The sequence below is a fragment of the Apteryx rowi genome, unplaced genomic scaffold (genome assembly GCF_003343035.1).
Source record: "Apteryx rowi isolate R43461 unplaced genomic scaffold, aptRow1 scaffold_30, whole genome shotgun sequence".
Lineage (NCBI taxonomy): Eukaryota > Metazoa > Chordata > Aves > Apterygiformes > Apterygidae > Apteryx > Apteryx rowi.
The window spans coordinates 690,426-706,933 of NW_020449419.1; the positions used below are offsets into that span (position 1 = coordinate 690,426).

General features: G+C 47.2%; 1 protein-coding gene across 1 annotated transcript in view; it reads right to left on the reverse strand.

The window, feature by feature from the left end:
- Nucleotides 1-1,342: 1,342 nt before the first annotated feature.
- The window catches only part of ARID5B (AT-rich interaction domain 5B), a 95,049-nt gene continuing 79,883 nt past the window's right edge, over nucleotides 1,343-16,508 (reverse strand). Inside the window, exons 7-8 of the mRNA XM_026069987.1 lie at nucleotides 8,149-8,347; nucleotides 1,343-4,245 (exon numbers count right to left, since the gene is read on the reverse strand). Of these exons, the coding sequence (XP_025925772.1) occupies nucleotides 2,095-4,245; nucleotides 8,149-8,347 (2,350 nt within the window). The 3' untranslated portion in view covers nucleotides 1,343-2,094. The remainder of the gene's footprint in view (nucleotides 4,246-8,148; nucleotides 8,348-16,508) is intronic.

Below are 16,508 nucleotides of genomic sequence, written 5' to 3' on the forward strand. Positions count from 1 at the left end.
GATTCTTACGTGATTCAGATCTAGTGCAACTTTACTAGAGATGTCCTCAACATTATGGCCTCTGCCCAGCTGAGCTTGCGGTTTCCTTTACGATTTGTGGAACAGCAGGATACTCTGCATTGGCACGTTCATGTTCTAAACTCTACTAGTCTGTTTATCGATCAATTAAATATAGTTTTACCACAGGAATATAAAGTATTTAATTGAAGAAGCTGGATCTTTAACAGTAGACGAGTATATTATTCTGGTTTCCACCTTTGGATATTAACTATGATACATTATATATTGTATTTGGCTTCATATCACGGGAAATTTTAATGACATGCCTAGCATGCAAAGTGTTTCTTAGTAGTTTCCACTTCTGTTTTTGTATTGATTACGCTGTCTTTGAACAGTAACTGAGATGGTTTGAATCACAACCAATTTTCACATTGTAAAATGCCTCCAAGTCACACTTCTCTTTATCGATGTCTATGCTTAGCTGCATGGTAGTGATGTCCTTCAAAGCGAACACACATCCACAGGAAAGCTCTTTCGTTACGAAAACCCAGTCCCTTCACTCCCGGGCTTTTACTCTTTGAAAGGACTCCCAGGACGAGGGCTTAGCGCCCAGCGTGGGTGCACAGGGAGCATCCCAACAGGCTACAAGTTCCTTTTTTAGCCCCGGGGGGCTGCATTTCCAGGGGCACTCTGCTGACCGACACCAGCGGAGACGCGGGCCCGCGGACGCCGGCGGCGCTCTTGAGCCGGGCAGCCGGGCTGGCCACGCGGCCGCGGCGGACAACCCCGACCCAGCCACGGAGCCCCGGGCTCGCAAACCCTCTGATTCAAATCAACATTGGCTCCTGTTCTAACTCCCGAAATTCTTGACATTCTCGCAAACCACAAATCCGTTTTCTGCACTCCTCTGTTATTCAGCAGCTTGTGCCAGTGAGGTTTTGTTTCCTAAATCGTTTCTCTGGTACGCAGGAGGGTTTCACAGCCTAGGTAAGGTAAGTACAACTCTTGACAAATTCACGGACCACGATACGGGAAAGCAAAGCTCGGTGGGAGGGAAAAAGCAGCGTATGAGCCATCGCGACAACACTAGGAGAGCAGCAGGTGCTCAGCACCTTGCAGGATCGGACCATAGGAAAAGGAAATTTGTTTGCATCCTCGCACCATAATATTACCTACAGTATGTTTATATCCATTAAGATTAATCTGAACCAGTTGCTTCAGTTTGTAAACAGTAAACGTTACCACAAAACCAAAACAAAAACCTTGCTCAAAAGTATATAGAAACTGGAAAAATTACAAACACATAAAAAAAAATTAGGACAGCCACAGTCTTTAAAAAAAGTTGCAGATAAAATGATACTGTTTAATTTAAAAAAAAAAACAAAAACCAAAAAACCAAACATAAAGAGCACAGAATATACTGGACAAACAAAACTATATAAATTATTGTGACCAAATGTGACACTGGTAGTTTACGAAGTGGATATGTACAGTCAAATTAAACAGTGTTTACCCTTCTGTTCTAATAGTGTTAAAATGAAAAATCTATTGCCGTTTTACTATACATTGCATTGATTGAATCTTTAAAAGTTACGAAAAGTTACCCCAAAAAGCACATCCAATGATTGTATGGATTCACGGCCCTCTTCTCCTTTTCAGGTTCATCCTGAGTCCTTGACTCATCTGAAACTACGCAACGCCTCTGATCCTTGGCTCAATGAAAACCAAACGCAACCGTCACCTCCGATTTCAATGAGCTCAGGACTGGGCCTGCATTTCCACGGCTCCCTTTGAACTTTTGCTCTCACCATATACAAGTCCTTTCAGAAAACACATATGCAAAATTGCATTTTTTTTTTTTTTTTTTTTGCAGGGGGCAGGAGAAGGGGAGAGGGGGTGATGTGGGAGCCAGAATTAAAGCAGCAGTCCTGTCTGGATCCAATTTGGAAGCGTTCCGCTGCACGGGGTAAGACTGCATCCTGGTTAACAAAAATACAGATTGCTAATTCTGCAAGACATCATCACAGGGGAAGGAATGTCACTAACTTAACAATTTTTTTTTCCTCAGATTTTTTTTTGAGTGAGTGAAGGAATTTACAGTTTTGTGCTGGGATGTACAGAGGACAGCTGGGAAGATGGGAACGCAGCTTGAGGGTTTATAGCAGCTAAAGGATAAATGCTATTATGCAAAAGGTCACCGTATGAACTTCCTACAGGTGTTGCTGCAGCTAAGTGTCTGTACAGTTGCTGCGAATTTGCAGGGGACGTAAGGAATTGTCTCTGCACCATGAAGGAATGAAGAGCCAAAGGTTGCATTAGTGGGGAAAGCACGGTCTGGTTTTTCAAGTACTGTAAAGGATGAGAATACCCGGGCGGGAGGCGATTGTTCAGCCCTGCACACAGCGTTCCTGGATACAGGCCTGTGAAGATAGGGGTTGAAAGGGGAAATTTGTGGCTTTCCAACATGCTGCCAGAATGTAGGCCGTGCACGGATTTGCTGCCTTCCCCCTCCGGATCGGGAACCTTTTCTTTCGCCAGGGTCTCCTTTGGTAAGTGCAGAGGAGAGACAGCTCGGATTTTTTTTTCAGAAATGACCTTGTCCAAATCCTCCAGGCTCCGTTTCAAAGGCCGGGCAGCCCCGATGGTTTGAGGGCTCATCCTGCGGCCGATGATAGGATGCACCATTCCCTCCATCTTCCTCAGATTCTCGAGTCTCTGGGCCTGCTGTTTCCCAGACCTGTGGAGCAGCTCGCTGTGTTTTTTAGGGGCCGTCATGGCCATGGGGGACACGCGGCAAGCTTTGGGGTTGCAGTCTAAGCTCACGGCCTGGCTGCTTGCAGCCGGGAACTGGGAGATGCTTTTGCCTTCTTGCTGCGCCATGGACGAATGGGGGAGGCTGGAGCCCGGAGCCTTTGCGGTCTGTTTGTGTATGCTCTTTGGAAGACTCAAATCTGTTGGCTGATCATCTGAGGAGGCCTCCACTGCTGCCTTTTTTTCTTGCTGATGCAAAGACGGGTGATAATTTAAATTTAGTTTTTCTTGGTGTTTGTGTTGAGTAAAAGTAGAAATATTTTCTGACTCTCTGAACATGTCCCGAGGGAGGTACTTTGATGTCTGTTCATTATTAAGGTGGTGTTCTGTGTGCCTATAAAGGCTGTGCAGATGAGGTGATGAATAGAAATCTGCCAAGAAAGTGGGCACATGGGAATGCTGCAGTGCCCTTTTCTCACTCATTTTATCTTTGCAGTCCTGGATATCTGTCTTCGGTACGTATGACTCGGCAAGAGAACTGAGGTGATGTTTTGAAAAATCACAGCGATGATGATCCGATTTACTTAGCGCATCATGCTTAAAAACATCATTAATCGATTTCCTTTCTTCCTTGGTTTTAAAACTCTGTACGTGTTGTATGACTGATGGCCTATTAATTGCTACAGGATCCGAATTAAGGGCGTGGGGACCTTGTAATATGCTTGAGGACAGTTCATCTCTGCTGTTTAGTTTCTTTTTGCTAATCAAAGGTGGAGGAGAACCGTATGGATAGCTACAAGACAAGGTGGCCCCACTGACTTGTGACAGCAGTTTTTTCTTTGCTAGTGGTGACATGATGCCTGGATTACCCTTTGAGTAGAGGAGCGGCGTGTAACCGAAAGTGGAGTCGTCATTCATGGAACCGGGCAGCTCCTTCTCCTTGAACATGTCGAAGTTCTGGACCACCAGCACTTTGGGTGTTTGCTTGAGTGCGTTGTGGATATCTTCGTTTCCCAGCTGATCCACTTTGACTGTGCAGTTTGCGATGTAGTCGGCCATCTCTGGCAATTTGTCATCTTCCATGTCGCTTTGAGTGGGCAGCTGGACCGGGAAAGCTGTGAAGGGCATTTCTGGAGGTTCACTTTCTAAGCTGTCAGTAAAAGCTTTGTGTAACCTTTGTTCTGTCTTTGTGTCTTCCAGGGCATCTACTGAGGGGTGCAAGCGCTTGGTGATGGTGGCATCCAGCATGGTCTCCTCCTCTGAGGGCATCGATATACTTGAGAAAGAGGATGAGTGCTGGACTTCCTCCTTGGCCTTCTCACTGTTTGAGCTGTTTTCTGTCAAGTCTGTCTTTTCCAGAGGTAGCGGCCGAGCTGCCTCTGGTGAAAGAGATGGGGGGTCTTGCATGGGTTGTTTTGTCTCTCCCGCTGTAGGATATTCGGGGAAGTTTTTCTGATCTGCTGATTCTTGATCCTTCTCTTGTTCTGATGAAACCTAATAAAATGATTCAATAGACAGTAATAAGAATGCTGTGCGTGTTGGCAGACTGTTCATAAAAATCATACACAGTACACTGTTTGCTACTTTTAGAGATGTACTTGTCAATCACCTTGTTGGAATGTGAAAGCTCTAATACCAGGTATCAGAGTCAAACAAAGAAATGTACCTCCTGGAAATATTAAGAATTATACCATCCCTGCTGGTGTCGTAATAAGGCATTTCAAAACAGCATGTTTGTAACCTGACTAGAGGCACTGGTGGCTTGACCAGATCGCTGAATGCTGAGCTCATAGTCTTTAAAATTAATTAGGCCAATGCAGAAGAGCAGATTTCATAACATAATCAATAAGGCTAAAGAAATTTCTCTCACTAGCCAACTTCACCAATAAAAATTACAAACCAATCCTAATGTTTTTTCTTACATAATGCCAAAAATATAGTGCCTCCAACTTGGCTATCTTAAAATTCAGTGATCACAGAAGAGATCATTCACACCCGGTTCTGCATTAAAGTGTGAAAATGATAGAAACGGAATAGTGGGAATCCCTATTGCAGACAGCAAATCACTGCCACAGCTTAACTGGGACACACATTTTTTTTATTAACAGATTAAAATGAAGTTGTCAACATTCAGTAAGTGTGTGTGCATGCTATTACAAACATAGCTTTTATCCGTTATCATCAATGGGGCTGCAGCTCTTTCTGTTCCCCCATTAATAAAGCTTGTGCACACAATTCGCACTATTCATCCCATTATGTAGCCGGCTGAACTGCGACCCGCAAAGGTCATTAGAGCGTCCCATCTGCAATCCAGCTGACTGACAGCCCTTTTCAGAACCGCTGTCATTCTCCTCTGACATGTCGTGGTCGAAGACAGTCATAAAACAGCAGCATTGTGTGAGCCCTTTATTATTATTGTTTTCTTTCTTTCTTAGTTGTAAAGATAAGATGCATCAAGAAAGTTATTATCTAAATGCTGCTTTATGGTCTATCATCGACTGGAGTGAGGGACAGGAAAAGGTCCTAACAAATCTAACCATCCTAGAGACTTATTTCTTCACAGCTGCTTTTAAATATGCCTGTGTGTTTGGTTGGCCTATTAGATACAGTGTCTGTTAGTCATTGTAACTTTTTCTTTTTAAACTAATAGCTGCCTTTTTCAGTCCAAATACCATCATTAGGTCCTTTACAAAGTACTATCACCCGTCTCTTGAGCTTATAAAATTACAGGAAAATACCAGACAGATGAGCAAAGCAAGGAGGAAAAAAAGAAGGAGAAATCATATTTAATAACTGTATATTCTGCTCTTTGTCTCTGTTAAGCAACATTTTGATTGAAGTTTTAGCTATTGTGAGGAAATGTGCAGTCTAAGGCTAATAGCATTTTGCCTGGTATCTCGTTACATTGACTATGTCATTGCAATGGCAGGAAAACAGTGAAGAGCACAAAAGCAAATGCAACCCTAATAAATTAAAGTTATATTCTCTCCTTGCGTACTTGTCACTGTGCATGAGACGAACATGCAATGGAGAGGACTGCGCCCTTGCAGCTCGACCCCGCTTTTACAGATAGCAGATACAGCCAGCTCCTAGGCCACATGGTGGCTTGGTGGTGGCCATGCCTCTACATCTATAGACGTAGCTATGGAGGTTCCCCATGAGCAGCAGCTGCCACCACTGTCCCTGGATGAGGATGCACCCAAGCAAGACGCCTATGATACAATCTGGCACGGGGACCCGCTGCCAACAAGTGTGCCGGGTGTGAGGGACACGCGACCTTCTGCCCTGCTCCAGGCAGGCTTGGATTTCGCAACAGGATGGGACCAGGCGTCTCCGTTGTCCTGGCCACCGGAAAGGCCACAGCCTGGACACGGAGCCCATCCCATGGCATGGCACCGGTGAGCTCGTGTCCAGCCCCGCGGGCCCCTTCGCCGCCCGGGCTCCACGCACCCACCTACCCGTACAGTGACCCCCACCAGGCTGATGTCCTCAATTTCCCACCCTGATCACACAGGGGCAGGACACTGCCCTTCATCCCAGTCAGGGGACAGATTAATTCTGCTGTAAAAGGTACCATCCCACAATAGGAAACTGCTATGATTGTACATTTTTATTGTCTCTTCCAGGCTCCTTACATTTCCGATAAGCACAGCTTAGGAACTCTTCCTGCAAATCACACACAAAAATAACTGCAGTTTAAGCAGCAGGAAGTTTGAGATAGGGAACAACAAAAGCGAGGAAATTCAAAGTTAAGGCTGACGCTCCGTTGCTGACTTGTTATGCTGTGCCGAGCTGTGGCAGGCCCGATAGCATGTAACGTATCTTGCTGATCCAAGGCCCCACAATAAATAACCAGGCACAAAGGAATGACAGAGGAATGGAGCACAAGCCTTAACTTCGCATTTCCTTGCTGTGGGCAATTTGTGTTGCAACCTTCCAGTGACTTAAGTAGGTTTGTGCGCACTCTCCTCTCCACGTATTTTTAATCAGAAGCAGAGGGGTTCTCCCCCCAACAGGGTTCCCTACTTTAAAATTATAGTGCGAGAGAAAACAAAAAAACCCTCCCCTCTCTGTGAAGTGCTCTTACATTGGACGTTAAAGGTGCTGTTGATCAAGGCAATTAAAAACACAATTTCTGGTTCGGACAGGAGGTGAGACTTGCCACTGTAAGCACGACTTAAGGAGGTAGCGGCATGTGAAAATCAGATTTTTCTGTTCTTGAAACTGAGTAGGCAAAGTCTCAGACGCAACCCTGTTTCCTGGCTCTGTGATTTTTTTAAACAGCGAGGAGGAGGATTGTTGTTAGCTGAGTCAATAACAATTTCCAAACTGGTTTAGAAACAGGCAGGACTTACGTACCTGCCAGACAGCAAGGAAGTCAAGGGAGCAGCCCGAGTCTGCCGGGCACGTCACATGGCTTTCAGCATTCTTTAAATACTTACTTTCACTGCAACGCCTTGAAGGCTGCTGTGATCTGGCAGGCTGAGAGGGGAAAAGCAACATCTTGTGCACGGGGCTGTGTGTGAGGAGCTTCGGGGACTCATTCACACCCCAGTGCAAGTGGGGCACAGGAGAGAGTGTGTAGGATTCGCCAAAAAAAGTGCCTAAGACGCACCGGAGCAAAATCCCTGCTGATTTTATATCACTTAGCAAACCCCTGATTTGCAGACAAACATGAATTTTACTCCTCTATCTTATCATTGGCTGTGAACACAAAATCTGTTGCACGGGGCCGGTCCTGGGACGGCACTGAACGAGGCCCCGCATGGGAACCAGGTGGCAGGAGAGGGACCTGTCCCAGCAGGAAACCGCCTGTGGCACCAGCGAGGGAGCAGGGGGGGCCAGCAAGGCCAGTTTCCCGAAAAACTGACCTTTCAGCCCAAAGAGGGAGTGCGCATAAGGTGATAAAAGCCCTGGCGTTTGACAGGCGCGTGCATACCTCTGCGAGCATGGAAGGGCTGATCCAGAGGCTGCCATTGCAAAAATCAGCTGTATCCAACAGCCACCACAGTATTATCAGCAGTATTAGAGGTTCCCGCACCCTATACTTAGATTAGGAAATAACTGTGGTGCTTGTGTGGTTTCCTTTTGGCAGCTGCCGATCTTTTAGCGGTGACTGCTGTATAATACAATGAGGAGATGTGATCCTGGTTACATCCAGGGCTTGGTTTTCTGCCATCGCTTCCACGCAACATGGAGCTAACTGGTGGCTGGCTGCAGCCCGGCAAAATCACAACGCTGCCGGCACCACAACAACTGGATCTCCGCTGCTCCGCAAAGGCGCGGGCCGACCGCTCCGAATTTGCCAGTTTAAACTATGCATTTTATCATCGGATTTCAGGTGATTAAAGCCGTACATTTTTAATTGAAAAGTTAAAAAGCAGGAAAGCAACCAACCTCAGATGCATCCTGGGGTTTCTGTGCATTATCTTTTTCCTTCTTGTTCTTTTGGTTTTCATTTTTGATGCGTTTTGTTCCAGACACTTTTGTTTTCACTTCACCCTCCTGGGAACTGTTATCCTGTTTTCGAGGTTTCACTGGAGGCAGTGGCTTATCTTCCTCTCCTTTAATAAATCTTTCATACGGCAGGATTAATCTAGGGGATTAAGGAACAAATAATTGATCAGGTTTTGCCATTCTAGCAAAGAACAAAATGTATCTACTACGAGCCGTTTACTTAATAAATCTATTTCCTTCCGCAGCATAAAAGCAACCCTGTAACCTCTACATCTACAAATCCAACTATGATAAATCAACTTATTTGGCAAGATTATCACGTGGTGTAAATTCAGTGGAGCTGCAATTGGTGTAAATCAGGCATCAGCAATGCATGTGTCTACATCGATTTGTACCAGCTGAGGATACGAGCCACCCTGTTTTAGGCCGATTAAAAAAAATTACTTTTTTTTTTTTATTTTTTCCTGCCTATTCTTAAAAGCACACTGATTTCCAGGCTGGTTTCCCTAAGCGCAGGGTGTAGTGGCACGCGACAAGGGGGCCCTTGGCAGCGGACGAGCGCGGCAGGGTCCCCGGGCCCCCGCCTCTGCCAACGCGCCCTTCCTTCCCCAGCAGAGAGCTGGAGCCGTCCGTCCGGGACGGAGACGGGAAGGACGGGGCGGCAAACGAGAGAGGAAGAGAGTTAAAAAACGAAGGAAATTTTAACCGGGGAACTTCCCTCCACAAAGTGTGCGGAACCGCTCTAAAAAAAGAACAAACAAGCAAAAAACGTCCCCCCGCCACCCGCCAAAGCATCAAACAGTTTGAGTTTTAATCTATCTATCTGTTTCCCGTTTGCAATTCTTGATCTGAAAGGAAAAATAACTGATGTAATTAAAAGGGATGGATTGCATTACAATCTCAGTTTCAACTTCAGTGATTAAAGTTTTTATAATGCATTTGGTATGATTAATGACTCACTGTGGGATTAATACAAGGCTCAGACTTTAAAAATATGAACTTTAATACAGCAAACATAATTTGTTAAAAAAAAAAAGACAAGTTGACTCTATGAAGAAAATGTACTTTGCTTATAAACAACATAAATCTGTTCAAATACCAGGAATCCTTAATTATCTTTAATCTAAGACTCCAAGGCAGAAATCTCTTTGGTTCAGATATTCGTTTGTTATCCTAGAATCAGTTTCTAAGCATGCAATTTTGATTTACATACTTAGATGTTCAAACACAGTTTGGGCTTAAGAGAGCAGAAATTAGATTGCTCGTGATCATAATATTTTACATTTTAATAAAATGCATCATAAATTATGTTAAAATATAAACCTAATTTATGCTATATTAGAAACAAAATTCATTAACTGAGCATGCTCTGACATGGTATGTGCAAAGAGGCGTGAATAATACTTTCTAGCCCTGAATTTGGCAGGGCTCCAGTAATGAAGCTAAGCAGAGCCCACAGGGAATATTCATCTTCAGATCCCATTACAAACTGAGTTTAAACATGTTACAGCTGCTAAAACTGGAAACTGCTCCCTCTATGCAAACTTAGCAAAATAATACGCAGTTGCCAAATACCTGCTTCCCACTGTAATATTACAGTTAATGTGTATATAATAAAAAGCATAACTAAGCAGAATAAGGGGGGGGGGAAAAAAAAAGTCTTGTTCATACTTGAGGGCTGCTAAATTTCAGCCGCCGAGCGCCGATATTCGTGCGAGCCGCGACCGCCTCCCCGCGCAAAGCGCAGCTCGGGGCTTTGCCGGCGGAGGCCAGGTTTCGCGYGGGGCCGCGGAGCCGGAGCCGCGGTTAATAAAAACCCGCTTGGCGGCGATGACTTTTGTTTTGTTGCCATGGGAACGCGTCACCCGCGGGGGGGTGGGGGGGGATAAAAACCAGGGCGCTCGGCGCATCCCGGCAGCAGGCGCCCCGGGAACCGGACCGTCCTCCCGCCGGGAAGAGGCACGACGGAGGCAAAACCGGAGCAAGACGCCGGCGCCGCTTGYGCCACGGGTGCCTTGACTTCCCACCACGCACACCTTGGTTTTACACGGGGGCCTCCCRGCGGCCGCCAAGCCCGTTTTGGGGGTTTTCAGGCGAAAGAGGGCGGAGGCGGCCACGGAGGGGTCACGGAGCCGACGGGGCGCGCGGCCTCCCCGCTCCCGGCTGGCGCCCGTGTCGGGGCGACGGCGCCCAGGCGTCGCGGAGAAGGCGCTTCGCTCCCGTCCCGGCGCTCCGGCGGCACGCGGGGCCTGCGGCAAACATCCGCGGCCCAGGCAAGGTTCAATCCGTCTCTGCGCGAGGAGAGGCGACGGCGGCGCCCCAACAACCGGCAGCCGAACCCCTCCGCGCTCTTCCGCCTCGGGAGCGGCGGCCCCCTTCTCGGCTGTGTTTCCCAGCCGGGGGAATCACCAAAGCGTTCAGGAAAAAAGAGAAGCGGGGGGGATATTCTGTGGTCTAAGGAATATTTACTCGCAAAGGCTGGGAGAAAACCAAATAAAAGGGTCTTTATCACGATCAAGATTCCAATATTAAGATTAATAAAATGTATTATTTATAATTCAATTAACATAAATAGAATATGTAAGCACCAGTGTATTAAAAAATCTTTCCACRGGCAGCAGATTTTTAGCAGCATGAGTTTTTTTTTTTTTTTTCCTGGAATAATACAAGAATAACATTTTCCAGCCAAGAGCAGAAACAGTAGGGGAGTCTTTGCTATCACAGAGCTTCTTATTAAATTCAGTCACTGTGAAAAGCGAGCCTTTTTTTTTTTCAAATAAAGACAACTTAAAATCAATACAAGTTAGATTAACAAATCAGTACTATACTAATCCTGATTTATTACAATCGGCAATATTAAGTTTAATCACGTATAAACTGCTACTCTAAAAAAGATTGTGCTTTACTAAGTCCTGAATTAAATAATGGTGCAGAGTGTACTGAGTTTTTAGATCTGCCTCATCTGATATTATGAAAAATTCAATGTACTTCTCTGCAGCAGATGTCAGAGGTCAGCAAATCTATTACAGTAATGTAAGTAATCTGGCTTTCTGCCAACCTTTTTTTAAAAAACACTGAAGCAGATAATTTTATATTTACAAATTCTAAAATCCTCCAGGGACTGAATCTCTTTCCCAACAAAAAGCAGAAACTTCACATTAGAGAAATGTATTTCACAGTATATCAAACATGTCTTCATCATTAGCATTTCATAAAAAGAACAAAAAAGCCCTTAATCTTTATTAGTCAACATTTTTTCCCGGCCACAGAAATAACAATACAAGATCTAATCTAAGCCAGTAACCACTACATTTTCATGTATTGATTATGCAGAATGAACGACTTTTTTGGCCCAACTTTGCATCGCAGGACACATGAGAGCACATCTATTTATAGACACAATAAAAAAAGCAGTCACAATAACGCAAAGGATCTGAGCAGCCCAGAAAGAGGAAGGAAATGAAACGCTCAGGCTGCCATGTTCCTCTCCAGATCTCCCCACCGCGTGTGGATGTTGCGGGGCGCCCGGGCCAGGGAGCAGCCATATGCCCCGAACGCAGTGCCCGATCCCGGGAGAACTGGGGAAGAAGGTGGTTCAGCACAACCCCCCGTGATATTTTTTTTTTATATTGTTTGTACGGGTGTTTATTTTGGGGTTTTCCTTCTGGCAGGATAAACTTATTCCTGCACGTCACCCCGCTGGCATCACTTTGCTTTCCGCCAGCCCAGCGCGCACCAGGGCGCGAGGGAGCCTCCCAGCCACGAGCACCACTCTGGAAGGGCTTAAAACACCAAATCCCGTTACGGGGGCGATGCCGCCCCATTTCCGCTCCCGGCAAGGTGGTGAGGGACGCTGACTGCAGTGGGGATGGGAAGAGATCTAACCCTGGCCCATCAGATGTCCACGGTGCCCAGGCCACCCGGGGAACTCGTCACTGATGGACATCTCGGGGCCAAGGCATCGGTGAGATTACGCAAGGATCAGGTGCTCACGGAAATCACGAGAACGGCCGACACAGAAACCTGCTCCTCTTCCCCCAAAACTCTGCGGCCAAGCATGCAGCCACTTGAAGGTCCCAGCTCTGATCCCAAGAGAGGTCTTGTCTTTTTCACCCTGAAGCTCTCCAAAAGGGACAAATCCCGGCGTGATGCTGCCACCACGAGCACGGGAAACGAGTCGCCTTCAACAGCGGGGACGGACAGGAGCACGGGATTGGCCCCCGTGGGCACCAGGGCGAAGTCCCGGCCGAGCCGAGGGGAGAGGATCAGCCCAAACGCCGAGGTCCGGGCCCCTTTTCTGGAAGGGGAGCACGAGGTCTGCTGGGGAAACGGAGCGGCATGCTCCCGCAGCGCGACGCCCCGCGCACGCCGGCGCTACCGCAGCGAGCCCTGCTGCCGTCGGGCCCGGCACAGCCGCCCGGGAAAGGGCATGGATCATCCGCTGTCGGGCGCGGGAAGAGCACGCCCAGCCGCCCCCCAACCATCCCCGCCAACCCCAGCGCGGGCCCGAAAATCTCCACAGCTGCAAAGCCAATCCTGAAGAAATTGTGGAAAAAAAGCCCAGCGCCTTCTCAGATGTTTCGAATGGACAGTTAAGGATCTGTTTTAATGGTAAACAATTACATTCCTCTGTCATCTGATACTTTTTAAATTTTGGGGAGGGGGGAAGCTTTCTGAATTTTCAATAGTTCCTTTGTTAAAGCATCTGTTACTCACATAATTGAAAAGATGTTTGTTCAGTGGTATGCTTGAGAGTACAGTTATTTAATCTTAATGATAAAGCCCTGAGGACAGAAAATCATAAGTAGAAACCTCTTGTTATTTATCAAAAAAAAAAAAAACAGGAAAAGAAAAAGAGGACTAAGACACCTCATCCATCTTCAGGCTTAAATTTATGCTTGATGGAAAACTATTGACACAATTTGCAAGTCGCAAACTTTTGTCAGAGCCTTTGACTGGCTGCAGTGGGAGGGGGGCAGGAAAGTGGGGTGCGGACAAAAATAAAACAAGCAAGTTAGTGTGACAAGAAAAACTGCTGCTTGGCAAGGTTTTTTTGGGTCAAACAAAGAGCGAGCTGTAGTTTACAGCATGACATAACACCTGATTAATTTTTGCCTGAGGATGTTTTCACACTTAACACTGTAAACCAAAACCTTCTATTAATTACAACATGTATTAAAAGACAACCATAAGTAACATCATGTAGATGTTATAATAAGCGCTTATATTTTCTTCCCTCTGAAAGACTGGCTGCTGTTGCCTACAAAACTCTACCAAAATGCTTGCACTTTACCAAAGTTATCAAAATGCTGTAAGGAAACCAAGCGGCATTTGTAAGGAATGCGGGACCCTTCTGCATATTGAATTACTCCACAATATCCTCAGGGCAGAGAGACTTCACGGTTGTTAAAGGGAAACCATGCAAGGGACTTATTTTGACCTGCCTTGTGTTTCTGATAATATATAATATTTATGTGAGCAATTTAGATGGGGGGGGGGAGGCAGAACGGGCTCTGAACCGTACAAGGCACCGTGCCTCTCGGTTTTGGGTCCTGCAAAGGGACGGATGTGCAGCGCATCCTGCAGGTGCTCAGAGGCCACGGTGACGGGCAGGATAAAACCCACTGTGGTTCTGCATCCACACGCTCCGTGCTGGACCCTGCAGCACCCGTCCCAACCAAGGGGCCGCATCTCACCYGTCTGCTCCCGGGCGGTCGCGGCCCTGGGGAGCGCTGTCCCGGCGAGCCGCCTGCGTCGCAGAGGGCACCGAGCCCCCGTCGCGCCGGGGCTTGGCCCCGGCAGGGTTTGGCCTGGAGGCACAAAAAGGCCCCACCAGGTAACGGCCCATTTTCTTGTTGTTTGGAACTTTTTACACCTCATGAACCCCCCGGTTGGGTTTTTGGGGTGGTTTTTTTGGAGGGGAGGGGTAATACCTACGAAAAGCCCCCAACGAGGCCGGTTAGGCACGCCGGCGGCTTCCTGCGGCCGCGCAAGGCAAACGGGTCGGCGGAGCAAAGCGACGCCCAAAACACCGGCGACGCCGCAGCCCGGCGCAGCCTCAGCCACGCACTGAGCAACAGCCCCGCGATGGGAAAACATTAATGCCTTTTATATTGGTAATCATCTGTAACACGAGCAATTAAGTACAGTACTAATGGACTATAGCCAAGAGCCTGGTACTAATATTAAAAACTGACAGAGATGAATAGGTTTGGAGGGAAAACTAGGCTGACAAAGACATTTTTATGAAGTGCTCGGGCCTATTTGGAATAACCCAATCAGCGGCAGGTTCAGACCAGCCGTGCCTGCAGTGACAATAACGCATTCATCGGCATTATACGATTCCTGCTATGCTTTAAATAAAAACACCCATTGCTTCTACTCAGCAACCTGCACTTTCATTATTACCCTCATTAATAAAACAAAAGTTGTCTAACTAATGTACAAATAACACTTGCCGAAACACTGGCAACCTTGCCTTGTTTCAAAATGAAAACAGTTACTGGAAACACGAGCCCGTACGCCATGAAAAATGAATCGGTTGATAACGCATTAAAAAAAATCTTTCTTTTTGCAGAGAAACGAAGCAAAAAAAGGACTTCCGCCTCCCCCCCCCAGCAGCCCAGCCCAGCGCACGGCAAGGCCGCGGCCGTCCGAGCCGCCCCGGTGTTTTGAGGCCAGCGCGAGCAGCTCGTCGCCTCTCCGCGGTTTCGGGGCGAAGCCGCTCAACGCCAGGCGGGTTCCCGCGAGCTCCGGGCGCGGAGGCGAAGGGCAAGGCTGCGCGGGCGGCAGCAGCCTCGGCGGAGTCGGGGCGCTGCCCGGAAAGGCCACCGGGATTCAGGAAGGAAAAGCCATGTGGTTTATTCAGCATTTCCTTCCCAGCTTAATTCAATTTCCAGYTTAGCTTTACGGCTCACCTTCACGTCAGAAAATGTATGTGTATCCTCGGTCAGGAATGTCTACCCCCGCGCCGCAGCTCCCGCGTTAGATTAAATGTCAGCTGAGCGCTCTGGCTATAAATGAACATTACATTTACAGGTGCTGGAGTTAGAAATACCGGCTGAGACAAAGCATGACAATTTCATTTACTTTTCTTCCAAGTTTGAGACTCAATACGGTTTTCCTGTGGTGGAAAAAAATAGTGTCTAGCACTAGAAATCCAAAGACTGGACCGGTCACTGGGGGTTTTCATACACGTGTTTGGTTTTTTCAGGCCAGATTGGGTAAAGCATATTTTTGGTTAGCTCAGGGCTAACCTAAAAATCCTGTAGTTTTTTTTTTCTCCAAATGCCACCTTCGGACAGCCTGCCGCAAAGCCTCGGAAGAGAGGCTCTGCCTTGTATCAGGCCTAAACCAGAACCATGCAACGGACTTTGGAAACCAAGAATTCAAATTTGGGCTCTTTGGCGTGTATTAGACCCATCTTAAGCATAACCTAAGTGACCTTATTTCCTCAGCCTGGCCCACGGAGACGCCTCCTGTAAGCGAAGGCGATCAGCCGCCCGCCACGGGCGAGGGCAGTGTGTATGGCACCAAAAAAAGGTCGAAAACGCCCACTGCTCCCAGCTCCGCTGCGCAGCGCTGTGCACAGGCAGGCACAAACCTCTTCCTGCCCCCAGCAAAGCAACTTGCTTCTGCCCAGGGACAGGAGACTGGACTTTCCTTATCCAAGCCTGAAAGGGCAGAGCTTTCATTAACATTTGCTTCTTTAAAAAAAAGGAAAAAAAAATCGTTTCTACAAACCAAACCAAACCAAACCAAACCAAACCAACATTCCAGCTCCAGCATTTTATCCAACGCATGCTGGCTTCGCAAGCCCTGGAAATTATTATCTGCCTGGGGAGAATCAGGCACCAGGAGCCCCGGCGGGCGGTGCGGGGCAGAGCGGCAGCGCGACGGCCGGTGGGACCCGCGGCGCACATTGCATCCGGCGTCACGGGCCGCCCCCCTATTTTGATCGCAACCCCAATTTGCTTAATTGGCCTTCCTTAAAAAAACGACGGAAGACAAGTGCTTGCATCAATGAGCTGCCCTTCCTTGTTTTTCCTGGGGTACGTTTTGCTCAGCTTTGCTGCCTCCTTACCAGGGAAGCTGTTGTAAAAATAAAGATACAAACCAAAGAAAAATCAGATGCTCATTTTATTTATTTTGTCACTGGAGACATACACTGCGGCTTAAATTACAAYGGATTACCTGACTAAACTGGTGGGGGAATATGTACCATGTCTTTAAGAAGCCTCTCCCTCTCCCGTTCGCTAATTCTTTATAAAATGCTTTGAAGGCTCTCCAAATTAATTTTT